Source organism: Fomitiporia mediterranea, assembly GCF_000271605.1.
Source record: "Fomitiporia mediterranea MF3/22 unplaced genomic scaffold FOMMEscaffold_3, whole genome shotgun sequence".
NCBI lineage: Eukaryota > Fungi > Basidiomycota > Agaricomycetes > Hymenochaetales > Hymenochaetaceae > Fomitiporia > Fomitiporia mediterranea.
The window spans coordinates 2323515-2337799 of NW_006760388.1; the positions used below are offsets into that span (position 1 = coordinate 2323515).

The 14285-nt window shown below is 46.2% G+C and overlaps 5 protein-coding genes across 5 annotated transcripts; 3 read left to right on the plus strand and 2 right to left on the minus strand.

Moving 5' to 3' along the window:
• Positions 1-723: 723 nt before the first annotated feature.
• FOMMEDRAFT_78405 (methionine aminopeptidase) lies at positions 724-2670 on the minus strand (the record flags this gene model as incomplete). The annotated part of the gene is made up of 12 exons (XM_007263985.1): positions 724-778; positions 848-948; positions 1028-1045; positions 1114-1252; positions 1320-1548; positions 1605-1678; positions 1734-1885; positions 1951-2039; positions 2120-2236; positions 2288-2339; positions 2433-2499; positions 2576-2670. 12 exons carry the CDS (start codon positions 2668-2670, stop codon positions 724-726), a joined length of 1188 nt encoding a protein of 395 aa, XP_007264047.1.
• A 390-nt stretch (positions 2671-3060) lies between these two features.
• On the plus strand, positions 3061-3417 carry FOMMEDRAFT_78016 (uncharacterized protein; the record flags this gene model as incomplete). The annotated part of the gene is made up of 2 exons (XM_007263986.1): positions 3061-3106; positions 3170-3417. 2 exons carry the CDS (start codon positions 3061-3063, stop codon positions 3415-3417), a joined length of 294 nt encoding a protein of 97 aa, XP_007264048.1.
• A 2989-nt stretch (positions 3418-6406) lies between these two features.
• Positions 6407-8353, minus strand: FOMMEDRAFT_79402 (methionine aminopeptidase; the record flags this gene model as incomplete). Its single annotated transcript, XM_007263987.1, has 13 exons — positions 6407-6461; positions 6531-6631; positions 6710-6727; positions 6790-6931; positions 6999-7175; positions 7202-7226; positions 7283-7356; positions 7412-7563; positions 7630-7718; positions 7802-7918; positions 7970-8029; positions 8128-8180; positions 8259-8353. 13 exons carry the CDS (start codon positions 8351-8353, stop codon positions 6407-6409), a joined length of 1158 nt encoding a protein of 385 aa, XP_007264049.1.
• Positions 8354-8778: 425 nt separating this feature from the next.
• Positions 8779-9102, plus strand: FOMMEDRAFT_67864 (uncharacterized protein; the record flags this gene model as incomplete). The annotated part of the gene is made up of 2 exons (XM_007263988.1): positions 8779-8800; positions 8864-9102. Coding segments are annotated over 2 exons (261 nt in total), but the record flags the coding sequence as incomplete, so codon positions are not given.
• Positions 9103-11295: 2193 nt separating this feature from the next.
• On the plus strand, positions 11296-14255 carry FOMMEDRAFT_166216 (high affinity sulfate permease). Its single transcript, XM_007263989.1, has 10 exons — positions 11296-11421; positions 11487-11541; positions 11597-11742; positions 11801-12093; positions 12143-12294; positions 12347-12495; positions 12549-12654; positions 12705-13521; positions 13587-13668; positions 13726-14255. Exons 1-10 carry the CDS (start codon positions 11302-11304, stop codon positions 14104-14106), a joined length of 2301 nt encoding a protein of 766 aa, XP_007264051.1. The 5' UTR covers positions 11296-11301; the 3' UTR covers positions 14107-14255.
• The last annotated feature ends 30 nt before the right edge of the window (positions 14256-14285 follow it).

Genomic DNA, 14285 nt, shown 5'->3' on the forward strand with positions numbered 1-14285 from the left:
TAGAAATCTATTTCCTTGGTCAGCCATCCGGCACCTTCATTCCTCCTGCTTCCATGCGCTGATATAGAGGTCTGAGACACTTACCGCTTTGGCCGGATAGTTCCCCTTTGCCCTAATAAGCAGACCGTCAATCTATGGTCCCCATGACCGCTGACAGGATAAGACACTTACGGCGTGTGTTTGGTGATGGTATATATCGGCTCGCCTCGCGAGGAACCGCATTTCTCTACAAACAAATATGGCTCTGAAGACATTGTCACTGGTTGGCTGGGTATTCGTCTGTGCGTCGGAGAGCTAGAGGTGTTGGCAAGAGAGATGAGACAGGTACAGTAGGTGGTGGGAGACAAAGTATAACGGGGAAACTCAGACACTGGCTGAGGATGTTGTCTCTGCCATTGCACTTCAGCTCTTTTTATCGTGATTGAAGGCCAAGGGGAGAGGAATTTTCGACTGCAACTTGGACTAAAGCATGGCAAGATAAGCCGTAAAGTTACCGAAGCTCCGTGATAACCATCTGTGGTTGCCCTAGCTCAGATCCATTTCTGTCTACTGCAAATTCCAAAAACGCGTCATCGCACACATCGTCGTTGCGGACCGGAAAGAAAGGCTAAGACCGGAACTTTGTATTTACACAAACACGTATACAGCAAACGTGATAATACGCCCTAACAGCTGCCGCGCCGTGCATCTCTGACTTCATAGGGCACGAGGTGGAAGAAGCCATCAGAGCTCGCGCTTCGTGCCTGCAGTGAGCACTTCGACGCCCGTATCCGTTATCCTGTGAGTCATCGCCCCGTCATCACTGATCTGCTTCTCACGCTTCTCGGGGCAAAAAGGAAATACATACAGTAAGGTTTCCTCAAATTGAGCACTCCTTTTCCCGTCTGCCGTCGTGCACGTCCAGTCATCTGGCCAATGTATCCCATCCCAGGTGCCGAGATTGATCATCTGAGGAAAGGTCCGATAAAAGCCCCAGGTGAACTCAGTCGGATTGCGGAACGCGCGGAAATGACAGTCAACTCCTTACCGGCTCAATTGTAAATGTCTTCCAGTTCCAGGACCCAGGATGTGTCAGTATCAAGAATCACAGCCTCATCCATGCACAAAACGCACCATCCCAGGCTTCATTGTCCCAACGGCCTTATTCTTGGCATAGTGTGGTATGTTTGGATTGCAATGGAATAAGTTATTGATACCGTGTCCAGTGTACTGGCGCACAACCGAGCACCCGTTACGTTTGGCTATTGGTTCACTGCGAGTAAGGGTCCAAAGCAGTCAGAGATGGACGACGATAAGAGTTGGGCAGACGTTCAACATACATTACTTTACCAATATCCCGGAACAAGGCGCCTGGCTTGCAAATTTTTATGGCCTCGTCCAGACACTCGCGAGTCGTTCGGATAAGTAGTTTGGAGTCTTCGTCGATGTCTCCAACGGCATAAGTCTCGTTCAAATCTCCGTGATACCCTAAATCCAAAATTAAGATCGTCATTACACTTCCAACGGGCGTCAGAGACAGGTACATGCCATCGTAATACACTGTGACGTCTGAGGTGAAAAGTTTTTAGCCTGCCATGGCCGATAAAAGTACAGTCCAGCCTCACCAATGTTAATAATGTCACCATCCAATAACGGCCGGCGGTCTGGAATTCCGTGGCAGATCACTTCATTAACAGATCTGGACCAATCCTCAGTTAAGAAAGTCCTCGTATTTTTCGAGAGATGACGCATACGTGCAGACAGATTTGGGGAAGCGCCGGTAGTTTAATGGCGAAGGGTATGCATTCCGTTCAATTGTAGCCTGATGAACTATATCATCTATCTCGTCGGTGGTTATACCAGGTTTGATCGCAGCGGCAGCTATGTCCAATACTTCTCTACCCAGCTAAATGTGATAAAATGCTCGAGTTAGATTCTTCGCCAAAGTGCAAGGGTGAATGGAGAAATTACCCTGCATACTGTTCGCATCTTCTCTATCTCCTCCGGACTCAATATTCGTGGAGGGCTTCCCATGGCTAGTCTTTCAGATTTCGATTCGCCTCGTACTTCAAGATTTCAAGATAGGAGGGTTAACTTGCTTACAGAGATTTAACAGAGTGGAAGAAAGACATGGCCCTACCGTCGTCAGCATAGTCCGGTCTGGGTATACGATCTGGGACGGTACGTTTCGGAGACAAGGGGTAGACCGGTCGAAGTGTACCAGCGAAGTTGAAGTTACCGAAAGGATTATTATCCTCTAGAAAACAATTCAATCGATAGTGCTAGCAAGATAACTGAGAATACAAACCGATCTTCGTAATTTTAAGGTTCACGATGTCGTGGATAATTTTATGTTGTTTCTTGGAGCCTCATTTATTAACAGACTTGATTTTCACGCACGTTTATATGCTTACCCCTACACTCAATCCAGTCAGGTCAGTTCAGAAGTATACAAACAACCACCCACATCCTGCCTTAAAGCAATCTTGACTGCAGAAAAACGAACCCTTGATACCGAGTCTAAGTCATGGGAGGTCTGGATAAGCGTTTGAGGGTCTTCTGAGATTGGCACTGATTGTGACGCCAGTGGACGCACTTGTTGCACGTTGGACATTCCAACCGAGATGCAGGATTACCGTTAAGACAGCTCGAGCTTTGGCATGCAATCTCATTTGTCTCTGTTGAGCTCATGATGAACCCTGATGTGTAGTGGTTGGAAGTAAGGCCGTGTTAAGTGACGAAAAGAATTCACATTCCCGACGCCTATGCTACCTGCGGTGATGAATCCCATATATTGCACGTGACTATAATCAATCCACAAAAGGAAGCCTTTCAGCCTCGCACTGGGCACATTGAGGGCCTTGACATCACGCTGAGGCTCGTCGTTGGTTTTGAACGATTCTTCACATTTCTCTATCATCTTCGTGTAACAGTCTTGCTTGCAATCGTGAATTGAGTCCATTAATCCAAACCGTCTTGCGTCGGCCCGCATAGGATTACCTTGGAGGCTCAGGACTGGAACGTTATCATTTATATATCAACCAACAGACTTGTATCTATATACTCCATCGTCGTCATAGCATGTCTACAGTCCTCACGGGTTGCATTGGCATCTTCTGGGACTACGGTAATAACTTCCTTCTCTTTTGATCTTTGTATCGAATTGTAACTTGCATGTAATTTACTCAAGAAAACTGCCGCCCACCTTCCAATATTTCGGGAGCCAAACTCGTCGAGAATATTTGTCGACTGGTCCGAGGCGCTGGAGCGATCACTCAATTCAAGGCATACGTTGATGTATCATCTGAAGTTGCACAACCTAGATCCGTTGCGTTTCATTCGGACCTCCAGTCATCTGGAGTCACTTTAGCTCACTGCCCTCACAATGGCAAGAAGGACGTCGCTGACAAAATGATGATAGGTATGCCCCTAGGATAGATTCTTTCTCACAATCTAATCTGTTGCAGCGGACATGCTTGCATTCGCATTAGACAGGCCTGCTCCCGCAAAAGTTGTTATTATAACCGGAGATAGAGATTTTGCGTACGCATCTGCGATACTCAGGTTGCGAGGCTATGAAACCGTTATCATATCTCCTCCAAATACGGGTCATGCGAGCTTGAAGATGCAGGCAGACCAGTTACTCGACTGGCAAAAGGACGTTATCGACGCATCAAGTCCTGATACTTTTGCTGTTGTTGAAGCCGTATCTCAGTCTACAGCAGTCAAAACTGCAGAAGATTACAAGCCAAAAGCACCTGGAAGCCCAGGAACATGTCCTCCAGCAGAAAAAGCTGAGACAGGTACATATCTCAGCAATCCAGTAGTGGACGACATTTTCAAATCAAGTACTGGTGCAACTATGGACAACACTGGTATTGACGCCAAACCCTCTCCAAAGGAAACGGTGCCGATTTTTTTGAAGTCACTATCTACATTCTTCTCGGACGCACAAAAGTCGAGCCAAGTGCCTTCCTTCCAAGCCGATGTGCCATCCAGACCAGACCAGCCAGTAGCACCTTCTAGCAAGGTTTCCAACGAGACTGGTTGTATTCTTTTGAGTTCCTTGAAGGCAGAGGCAGAGGCAGCTGGTTTGAGTGTGGGTGCACTCAGAAATTGCAGGTGTGCAAATTGCAGGCTGTCAAGCAGCATTGAACAAGACCTGTGTGGGATTAGCACTGTGCCAACAGTTAAACAGTCAGGTATGAAGTCTGTTGCCCTACTGACACAGTCTTTCTTATAATCGTGATTTGCTTTCCTAGCTGTAGCGAATCCGGAACAACACTATATTTCACACAGCCAAGTAGAAGACGCCATTAATTCATCTACCAATACCCCATCTAGTGTTTCAACAGCTACCTCATCCAGTGTTACGAGTAGATCAACAACCTCATCTTTTGCAAGCAAGGAGACAGCTAAAACACCCTCGCCAGCTTCTGTGCTTCGATTTCGGCCACTCATAAACTACTTCATTGAACAACAAGCTTTGACTGGCCTCACACGCATTCGCTCTTCCACTGTTGCCTCTGAACTGCGGAAGCACGACTCAATGGTGTATGAAAAGGCTGGTGTGGTTAAAATGAAGCAGTACATCGAGGAAGCAAGAGAAGCAACTATCATCATCTCACCTGGTTTGGATAAAGAAGGTGATGGCTGGATTGAGATAAACCCGTCTCTTTACCCAGGGGTCAAGCCGACTTCGACACACAAAGGATCCCAACTAAACGAATTTACCCAAATTTTCCGTCCAGCTTCTAGTCTGGAGTCTATCAAAACTGTTGAGCCAGTCGTTGATGTTGAATTCAAGCCCCTTGTTACACGCCTACGCATGGAGTCTCCGGTCTATCGCTTAGTGTATTCCATGGTTGGTCAATATTTCAAGACACACCATCCGTTCTTGTATGAGGATGCAGGTGTTTGTAACCTTACTCAATACCTCCAGAAAGCTATTGACAAGGGCATTGTACGGGCTGGAAACATCAATTCTCCTGGTCGTCAATGGGTGGAACTCACAGATGGGTTACGCTACAGTCAGCCATGAAGACCTTTCGTTAGGTTTTGTACTTGTATTTTTAGTCCCTGACTTTTTTTGCCGGTGTATGTATCCTGGATGAACTCCTTGGGAAATCCTGAATTCTTACAATGCATTCGTGTATAAATTGCTTTTTGTTACTGTCTTGTTTGTACTATCAATGCTGATGCTTGAAACACCTGCCTGACTTACTCCTATAGTGAATTTCGAAACAATCAGTGTATGTCTATGTGGCATTATTATACAAAAATGTTGGATGGAGGCCCAGAAGTGTCGGGTTTCCTGCCTCATATATGGTACGGCGTAGTGAGGTCAGCTTACTAACCTCATGGGACTTCCGAGTCATTTCGCCGCCAATCACGTATTTTGATAAGCTCGAATGGTGTGCTCTTGCACCAAACCTCACTTACTTGTATATACTAATAATGTACTGTCCTGGGCGCCTTGCCTGTTATTGGTTGTGTGGCGACACGATATCCCACGTATCGATCCCACAGTAGTCACTCCAAATCCACTAGCAAGATATAAGCAATTGTGTGGCTCTTCACTCTTGTGTACTCTAGCTTTCATATAAGACGTGAAAGCAACCTCTTCCGGCCTTTTGCAGAAGACCTCTCCACTATGGCTCCCTTTGTCGAAAGGTTTGTCAAGCAGACTGTTGGATACTGTACCCATTTGTATAGGTACAACTGATGGGTGAGCATGATCTTGCCAGAAGTGAACACTAGCTAGGAATTTGTGTAATAAGACCAAGATCAGGAAACCAAGGACAATGTTTGTATACAGGATTTTAAATATACATGTCTTATAGAATTGTCTAGCTTGCTAAATTGTAATTACTGTACCTGTATTAAGATAAGTAACACATTCTATTTACTACTCCTTCTATTCATTTTGACATTGTATATACTGTATGAAGTACTTCTTTTGCATATGTATTACATTTGTTCATAGTAAGTACATTACACTCTTAGCAAGAGACGACCTGCCCCAAGTATAATGCATGATGTCTGACAACACAACTTCTTTTTGTGATGGTTGTACCTGTACAAATACTGTAGCTATAAAGTACAGAGATAACACAAAATTGAGCATTATAGGGCAAGAAGGGTCCAAAGTTAGGTGACATAAGGAACATTACCTGTTACATAGATTTAGTATACACGTAACCCTAGTGACTCTACCTCTAGAGTAAGAGTGCAATAGAAATAAATAAGTGTTACATGTTTGCCGGTATGCAACAAGCCATGAATTACACATTTAACAAATAATAAGGAACGCGTCAACTCAATTGTGTCACGTTCCAGTTACCTCTATATTCGCGGCTACAGTATGTCCTAACAGCCGCCGCGCCGTGCATCTCTGACTTCATAGGGCACGAGGTGGAAGAAGCCATCAGAGCTCGCGCTTCGCGCCTGCAGTGAGCACTTCGACGCCCGTATCCGTTATCCTGTGAGTCATCGCCCCGTCATCACTGATCTGCTTCTCACGCTTCTCAGGGCAAAAAGGAAATACATACAGTAAGGTTTCCTCAAATTGAGCACTCCTTTTCCCGTCTGCCGTCGTACACGTCCAGTCATCTGGCCAATGTATCCCATCCCAGGTGCCGAGATTGATCATCTGAGGGAATGATCGATAAAAGCCCCAGGTGAGTTCAGTCGGATAACGGAAAACACGGACATGACAGTCAGTCCTTACCGGCTCAATTGTAAATGTCTTCCAGGTCCCAGGATGTGTCAATATCAGGAATCACAGCCTCATCCATGCACAAAACACACCATTCCGGGCTTCATTGTCCCAACGGCCTTATTCTTGGCATAATGCGGTATGTTGGTTGGATTGCCATGAAATAAGTTGTTGACACCGTGTGCGGTGTACTGGCGCACAACCGAGCACCCATTACGTTTGGCTATTGGTTCACTGCGAGTAAGGGTCCAAAGCAGTCAGAGATGGACGACGATAAGAGCTGGGTAGACGTTCAACATACATTACTTTACCAATATCCCGGAACAAGGCGCCTGGCTTACAGATTTTTATGGCCTCGTCCAGACACTCACGAGTCGTTCGGATAAGTAGTTTGGAGTCTTCGTCGATGTCTCCGACGGCATAAGTCCCATTTAAGTCTGCGTGATACCCTAAATCCAAAATTAAGATCGTCATTACGCTTCCAACGACGTAAGAGACAGGTACATGCCATCAAAATAGATTGAGACATCTGAAGTGAAAAGGTTTTAGCCTGCCATGGCCGATAAAAGTACAGTCCAGCCTCACCAATGTTAATAATGTCACCATCCAATAACGGCCGGCGGTCTGGAATTCCGTGGCAGATCACTTCATTAACAGATCTAGACCAATCGTCAGTCAAGAAAGTCCTCGTATTCTTCATGAGATGACGCATACGTGCAGACAGATTTGGGGAAGCGCCGGTAGTTTAATGGCGAAGGGTATGCATTCCGTTCAATTGTAGCCTGATGAACTATATCATCTATCTCGTCGGTGGTTATACCGGGTTTGATCGCAGCGGCAGCTATGTCCAATACCTCTCTACCCAGCTAAATGTGATAAAATGGCTCGGGTTGAATTCTTCGCCAGAATGCAGGGGTGAATGGAGAAATTACCCTGCATACTGTTCGCATCTTCTCAATCTCCTCCGGACTCAATATTCGTGGAGGGCTTCCCATGGCTAGTCTTTCGGATTTCGATTCGCCTCGTACTGCAAAGTTTCAAGATAGGAGAGGGTTAAAATTGCTTACAGAGATTTAACAGAGTGGAAGAAAGACTTGACCCTACCATCGTCAGCATAGTCCGGTCTGGGTATATGATCTGGGACAGTGCGTGTCGGAGACAAGGGGTAGACTGGTCGAAGTGTACCAGTGAAGTTGAAGTTACCGAAAGGATTATTATCCTCTAGAAAACAAGTTAATCAGAGATACTAGCAAAATAACTCAAAATGCAAACCGATTTTCGTAATTTTAAGGTTCACGATGTCGTGGATAATTTTATGTTGTTTCTTGGGGTCTCGATTATTAACACCTAAATTTCACACACGTTTATATGCTTACCCCTGGACTCAATCGAATTAGGGTCAGTTCAGACATGCAAAACTAGTGACGCACATCCTGCTTTAAAGCAATCTTGACTGCAGAAAAACGAACCCTTGATACCGAGTCTAAGTCATGGGAGGTCTGGATAAGCGTTTGAGAGTCTTCTGAGATTGGCACTGATTGTGACAGCAGTGAAAACGCACTTATTACACGTGGGACATTCTAGACGGGATTGAGGATTACCGTTAAGACAGCTCGAGCTTTGGCATGGAATGTCATTTGTTTCCGTTGAGCTCATGATAATCCTTGATGTGCAGTGGTTGGTAGCAAGGCGGAATTTAATTTACAGAGTAGCGACAAGAATCCAAGATCCCGTGCTGCGCGGTACCGGTGACGGGGAGTCATATTTTTCACGTGACTATAAACAATCCACAAAAGGAAGCCCTTCATCCTCGCATATCACTTCGCACTGGGCACGTTGAGGGCCTTGACACCACGTTGAGGCTCATCGTAGGTTTTGAACGCATTCTTTACATTTCTCCATCATCCTCGTATAACATTCTTGTTTGCAATCGTGAATTGAGTCCATAATCAAACCATCTTGCATCGCACCGCATAGGATTACCTTGGAGGCTTAGGATTGGAACGTTATCATCTATATATCACCCAGACAGGCTTGTATCTATATACTCCATAGACATGTCTACAGTCCTCACGGGTTGCATTGGCATCTTCTGGGACTACGGTAATAACTTCCTTCTTTTTTTATCCTTGTATCAAATTGTAACTTGTGAGTAATTTACTCAAGAAAACTGTCGCCCACCTTCCAATATTTCGGGAGCCAAACTTGTCGAGAATATTTGTCGGCTAGTCCGAGGCGCTGGAGCGATCACACAGTTCAAAGCATACGTTGACGTATCATCCGAAGTTGCACAACCTAGATCCATTGCGTTCCATTCGGACCTCCAGTCATCCGGAGTCACTTTAGCTCACTGCCCTCACATTCACAATGGCAAGAAGGACGTCGCTGACAAAATGATGATAGGTACGCTCTTAGAATACATCCTTTCATATCATCTAACCTGCAGCAGTGGACATGCTTGCATTCGCACTTGACAGGCCTCCTCCTGCAAAAATCGTTATTATCACTGGGGATAGAGACTTTGCATATGCAACTGCGACACTCAGGTTACGAGGCTACGAGACGATCATAATATCTCCTCCGAATATGAGTCAGACAATCTTAAAGATGCAGGCAGACCACTTATTTGACTGGAAGAAGGACGTTATTGATGCAACAAGTCCTGATACTTCTGCTGTCGTTGTAGCCGTATCTCAGCCTATGGTGGTCATAGCTGCAGAAGATCATAGACCGAAAGTATCTGGGACTCCAGAAACATGTCTTACAGCAGAAAACCCCGAGACAGGCGCATGCCTCAGCAAACCGGTACTGGATGACACTGTCAAATCACGTATTGCCGTACCTATGGACTCTACTGTTGACGCCAAACCCTCTACAAAGGAAACGACGCCGACCTTTTTGAAGTCACTGTCTACATTCTTCTCGGGCGCACCAAAGTCGAGCCAAGCGCCTTCCTTCAAGTCTGAAGCATCGCCCAGTCCAGTCCAGCCAGTAACGTGTTCTGGCGAGGTTTCCAACAAGCCTGGGTGTGCTCTTTCAAGTCCCTTGAAGGCACAGGGAGCTGGTTTGAGTGTAGATGCAGTCAGTAACTGTGGTTGTGCAATTTGCACGCGGTCAGGCAGAGTCAAACAAGCATTGTCTGGCAGCACTGTGCCAGCAGTCAAACAATCAGGTATGAAGTCTATCACTCAGTAACACAGTCTTTCTTTTAACTTTTACTACTTACCTAGCTGCATATTGCCCAGAACAACACTATAATTCACACAACCGGTCAGAAGACACTGTTAATTCATCCACCAACACCCCAACCAGTGTTTCAACGGTTACATCATCCAGTAACACAACACATTCAACGACCTCATCATTTGCAAATAAGGAGCCATCTGTAACAACACCCTCACCAGCTTCCATTCTTCGATTCCGGCCACTCATAAACTATTTCATCGAACAACGGACACTGGCTAGGCCTACACGGCTTCGCTCTTCGACCATTGCCTCCGAATTGCTAAAGCGTGACTCGACAGTGTATAAAACCGCTGGAGTGGACAGAATGAAGCAGTACGTCAAGGAAGCAAGAGACGCAGCCATCATCATCTCGCCCGGTTTGGATAAAGAAGGCGATGGCTGGGTTGAGATAAACCCGTCTCTGTACCCAGAGGTCAAGCTGACTTCAACACACAAAGGATCTCAACTAAATGGAATTTCCAAAATTTACTCTACTAATATGGGGCCTTTCAAACCACCCAAGCCAGTCGTTGATGCTGCATTCGAACCTCTTGTTGCACGCCTACGCAAGGAGGCTCCAGGATATACTCTGCCTAGAAAGGAGCTTCGTAAATATTTCACGACAAAACACCCATTGATATGCCAGATTGCAGGCGTCAAAAACTTCAGCAAATACCTCGAGAAAGTGGTGGGTAAAGGCATTATCTGCCTTGAAGATCGAGCTGGTGGTCAGCTGGTTAAACTAACAGAGAAGTATCGGCCTGTTGGTCGGTGAATGTGTTGATTCAGCAGAGCGTTGATGCCCGTGTACTTGTATTTTTATGTCCCTCACTTTTTTTGCTAATGCATATATTCTGGGTTGGCTTTTTAATAGATCTGGAATTTCTACAATGCATACATGTATAGATTGTTCTGTTGTTGCTGTCTTGTGTGTATTCATGTAACTGATAAAATGACCATTATTGCCCTATGCAGCCTTATTTCACACTTGGACGGAAGATTCTCCCGTATAGCATCTAGGAGGATATACTTTTGCCTTTTCGGTGTAGTGAGGTCAGCTTACTAACCTCATGGAACTTCATTTCGCCGCCGATCATGTTTTCAAATTTTGGAAGATTGCGCGTTGATCAGCACGAATTGCGTGCTCTTGCACCTAACCTCACTTACCTGTATATACTAATGATGTGTCGTCCCTGGCGCTCTAAAACTGCCTGTTATTGGCTGTGTGTCAACGCGATACCATACGTATCGGTCTCACAGTCGTCACTCCAATTCTACTAGCGAGATACACCAATTGTGCCTGGTTCTTGCGTACTCTAGTCTTCGTATAAGACGTGAAAGCAACCCCCTTCCGGGTCTTTTCAGAAGATCTCTTCACTATGGCTTCCTCAGCCAAAAGGTTTGTCAAGCGGACTGTCGGATACCCAGATCCTTACGTGCCGACGGTTACCACAACCGAATGGGTGAAAAAGACCGCTTCCAAGAGCCCAATTGACTTTGTTCGTCATCTCCCATTATACTCCGCTGGACTCGGCTGGACTAATGTTTTACTTCCTTTGGCCAGGTGGTTGATTATCTGAGAAGCCTCTTCCCAATCATTGGATGGATCGGCCGTTACAGTGAGTTATCTCCGCCTGTATCGCCATCCCCACTGAACATGTGCCGTTTTCTTAGACCTCGGGTGGCTGAGCGGTGACCTCATCGCTGGGATCACCGTTGGGATCGTGCTCGTACCGCAGAGCATGTCTTATGCACAAATCGCAACTTTGGAACCTCAATATGGCTTGTATTCTGCCTTCGTCGGCGTCTTCATCTATTGTGTATGTCCTGATTCTGGACGTGCATGCCATGAGTGGTAGGCTAAGCAACGTTCTACAGTTCTTCGCAACGTCAAAGGATGTTTCGATAGGGCCGGTCGCCGTGATGTCTCTTACAGTCTCTCAAATTATCAAACATGTCAACCAGACGCATCCTGATGTCTGGCCTGCTCAAACAATTGCGACCGCTGTATCATTCATCTGTGGATTCATTGTCCTTGGGATTGGTATACTCAGGCTAGGGTGGATTGTTGAGTTTATTCCCACACCGGCGGTTAGTGGTTTTATGACTGGCTCGGCCGTCAACATTGCCGCTGGTCAGGTCCCTGGTCTTATGGGGATTACTGGCTTTGAGTACGTGAACAAGAATTTTTATGTACGTTTCATTGATGCCTTTTGATAGCACTCGAGCGGCAACGTACAAGGTCATTATCAACACGCTGAAGGGCTTACCTCGTACGGATCTGAATGCTGCCTTCGGTCTCCCAGCTCTTGTCGCGCTGTACGCTATTCGTATAAGTCTTGACAGGCTCTCCAAGCGCTATCCTAGAAGAGGTACGCTGGCAAAGCTCTTAAGAGGTGTATGGTGACTGACTCTACCACCTAGCCCGAACGTTCTTTTTCATTTCTATCCTTCGCAATGGCTTTGTTATTATTGTCTTAACGATTGCGTCGTGGCTATCTATGCGTCATCGTCGTAACTCTAAAGGCAATTACCCCATCAAGATTTTGCAGACCGTTCCGAGTGGATTTAGAGTACGTTATCTGCGTTTTTAAGCGCGGGTGTACTAATAAATTTGTCCATACAGCACGTTGGTCCGCCTACGATCAACAGCAGTCTTATTTCGGCACTTGCAAGTGAACTTCCGGTCGCAACAATTATCTTGCTCCTTGAACACATTGCTATCTCTAAGTGTGAGTTTCGTACTCGAGCTTATCCTGCAGCAAACTTATTGAATCTTCAGCGTTTGGACGTCTAAATGGATACAAGATAAACCCTAATCAAGAGCTGATAGCCATCGGCGTTACGAACACCATTGGTTCGGTATTTAATGCGTATCCTGCTACCGGCTCGTTCTCTCGTTCCGCCTTGAAATCTAAGAGTGGAGTGCGTACACCACTTGCGGGGATCTTCACAGGAATCGTAGTCATTGTTGCACTCTATGGTCTTACGCCTGCATTCTTCTGGATCCCGAACGCTGGCCTATCTGCAATTATCATTCATGCAGTCGCCGACCTTGTCGCTAAACCGTCGCAAGTGTACGGATTTTGGAGAATTTCTCCGATAGAGTTTGTTATTTGGGTTGCTACAGTTCTGGTCACGGTGTTCTCTACTATCGAGAACGGGATTTACACCTCAATTATTGCATCTCTTGTCTGGTTACTCATAAGAGTGGCCAGGCCCCGCGGATACTTCCTCGGAAAGGTCACACTTACATTGAACAGCAATCAGGAGACTTCTCGCGAGGTCTATGTACCATTAAACTCCGAGGATGGAAAGGAGTCTAAACCTGGCGACATAATCGTGCGGCCGCCAGAGCCTGGTGTAATAGTCTATAGATATGAAGAGAGCGTGCTCTACCCTAACTGCTCGCTTCTAAACGAGGCACTTATCGATTATGTCAAGGAGCATACACGGCGAGGAAAGGATATGAGTGGTGTTAGCCTTAGTGATCGTCCATGGAACGACCCAGGTCCGAGGCGTGGACACGAAGCGGAAGAGTTAGCTCGGGATTCCGGCAAGCCGTTGCTTAAAGCTATCGTACTTGACTTCTCCTCTATGTGAGTTGCCTGCGATGTCCTTGGAATTGGGCAAGGCACATGAGCTGATCTCAGTTTAAACGCAGATCACATATTGATACGACTGGCGTTCAAGCCCTTGTCGACACTCGGACGGAAGTGGAGCGATGGGCGGATCGGAAAGTCGAGGTACGTTGATCCTTACCCTGATTGGTGCAGCACGAAGCTCAAACAAAATAACATCAGTTTCACTTTGCGAACGTCCTCTCTCGTTGGATACGGCGTGGTCTGGTCGCCGGAGGTTTTGGAATCGGAAGACCTTCTGCAATACTACCATCTGAAGTTGCTCCTGTTGTGTCCTTCGACAACTTACCGCGGAATGACGTCGACGATTTGAGAACAGACGATGTCGAGAAGGTTTCCAGGCGCCGAGTATCCAAGTCTTCCGCAGGAGGAACGTCATCACCTAATGAGGATTTCGGTCAGCCAGGCTCGCTCGTGTTCGCTGAGACGCCTTTCTTCCACTTTGATCTACCGTCTGCGGTGAAAGCTGCTGAGCTCGGTGCGCGTGCGAATACGGAGTCAGTTCGTTCTTCAGAGGATGCCGCCTCCGCCAGTAAACGATGAATATTCTGTCATGATCTGTTGGCTGCCTTTCCCGTGCTCTGGAATTTTGGATGGATTTATCAAGTGTTATCTTTCTGGATAAGTTAGACTCGCGTTCCCACACATAGTCTAGACGTCGTGTAATAATGATGAAGGATTTAATAAATTTTAGCCGTTTTCAAATTGTAGAAATTACAGCG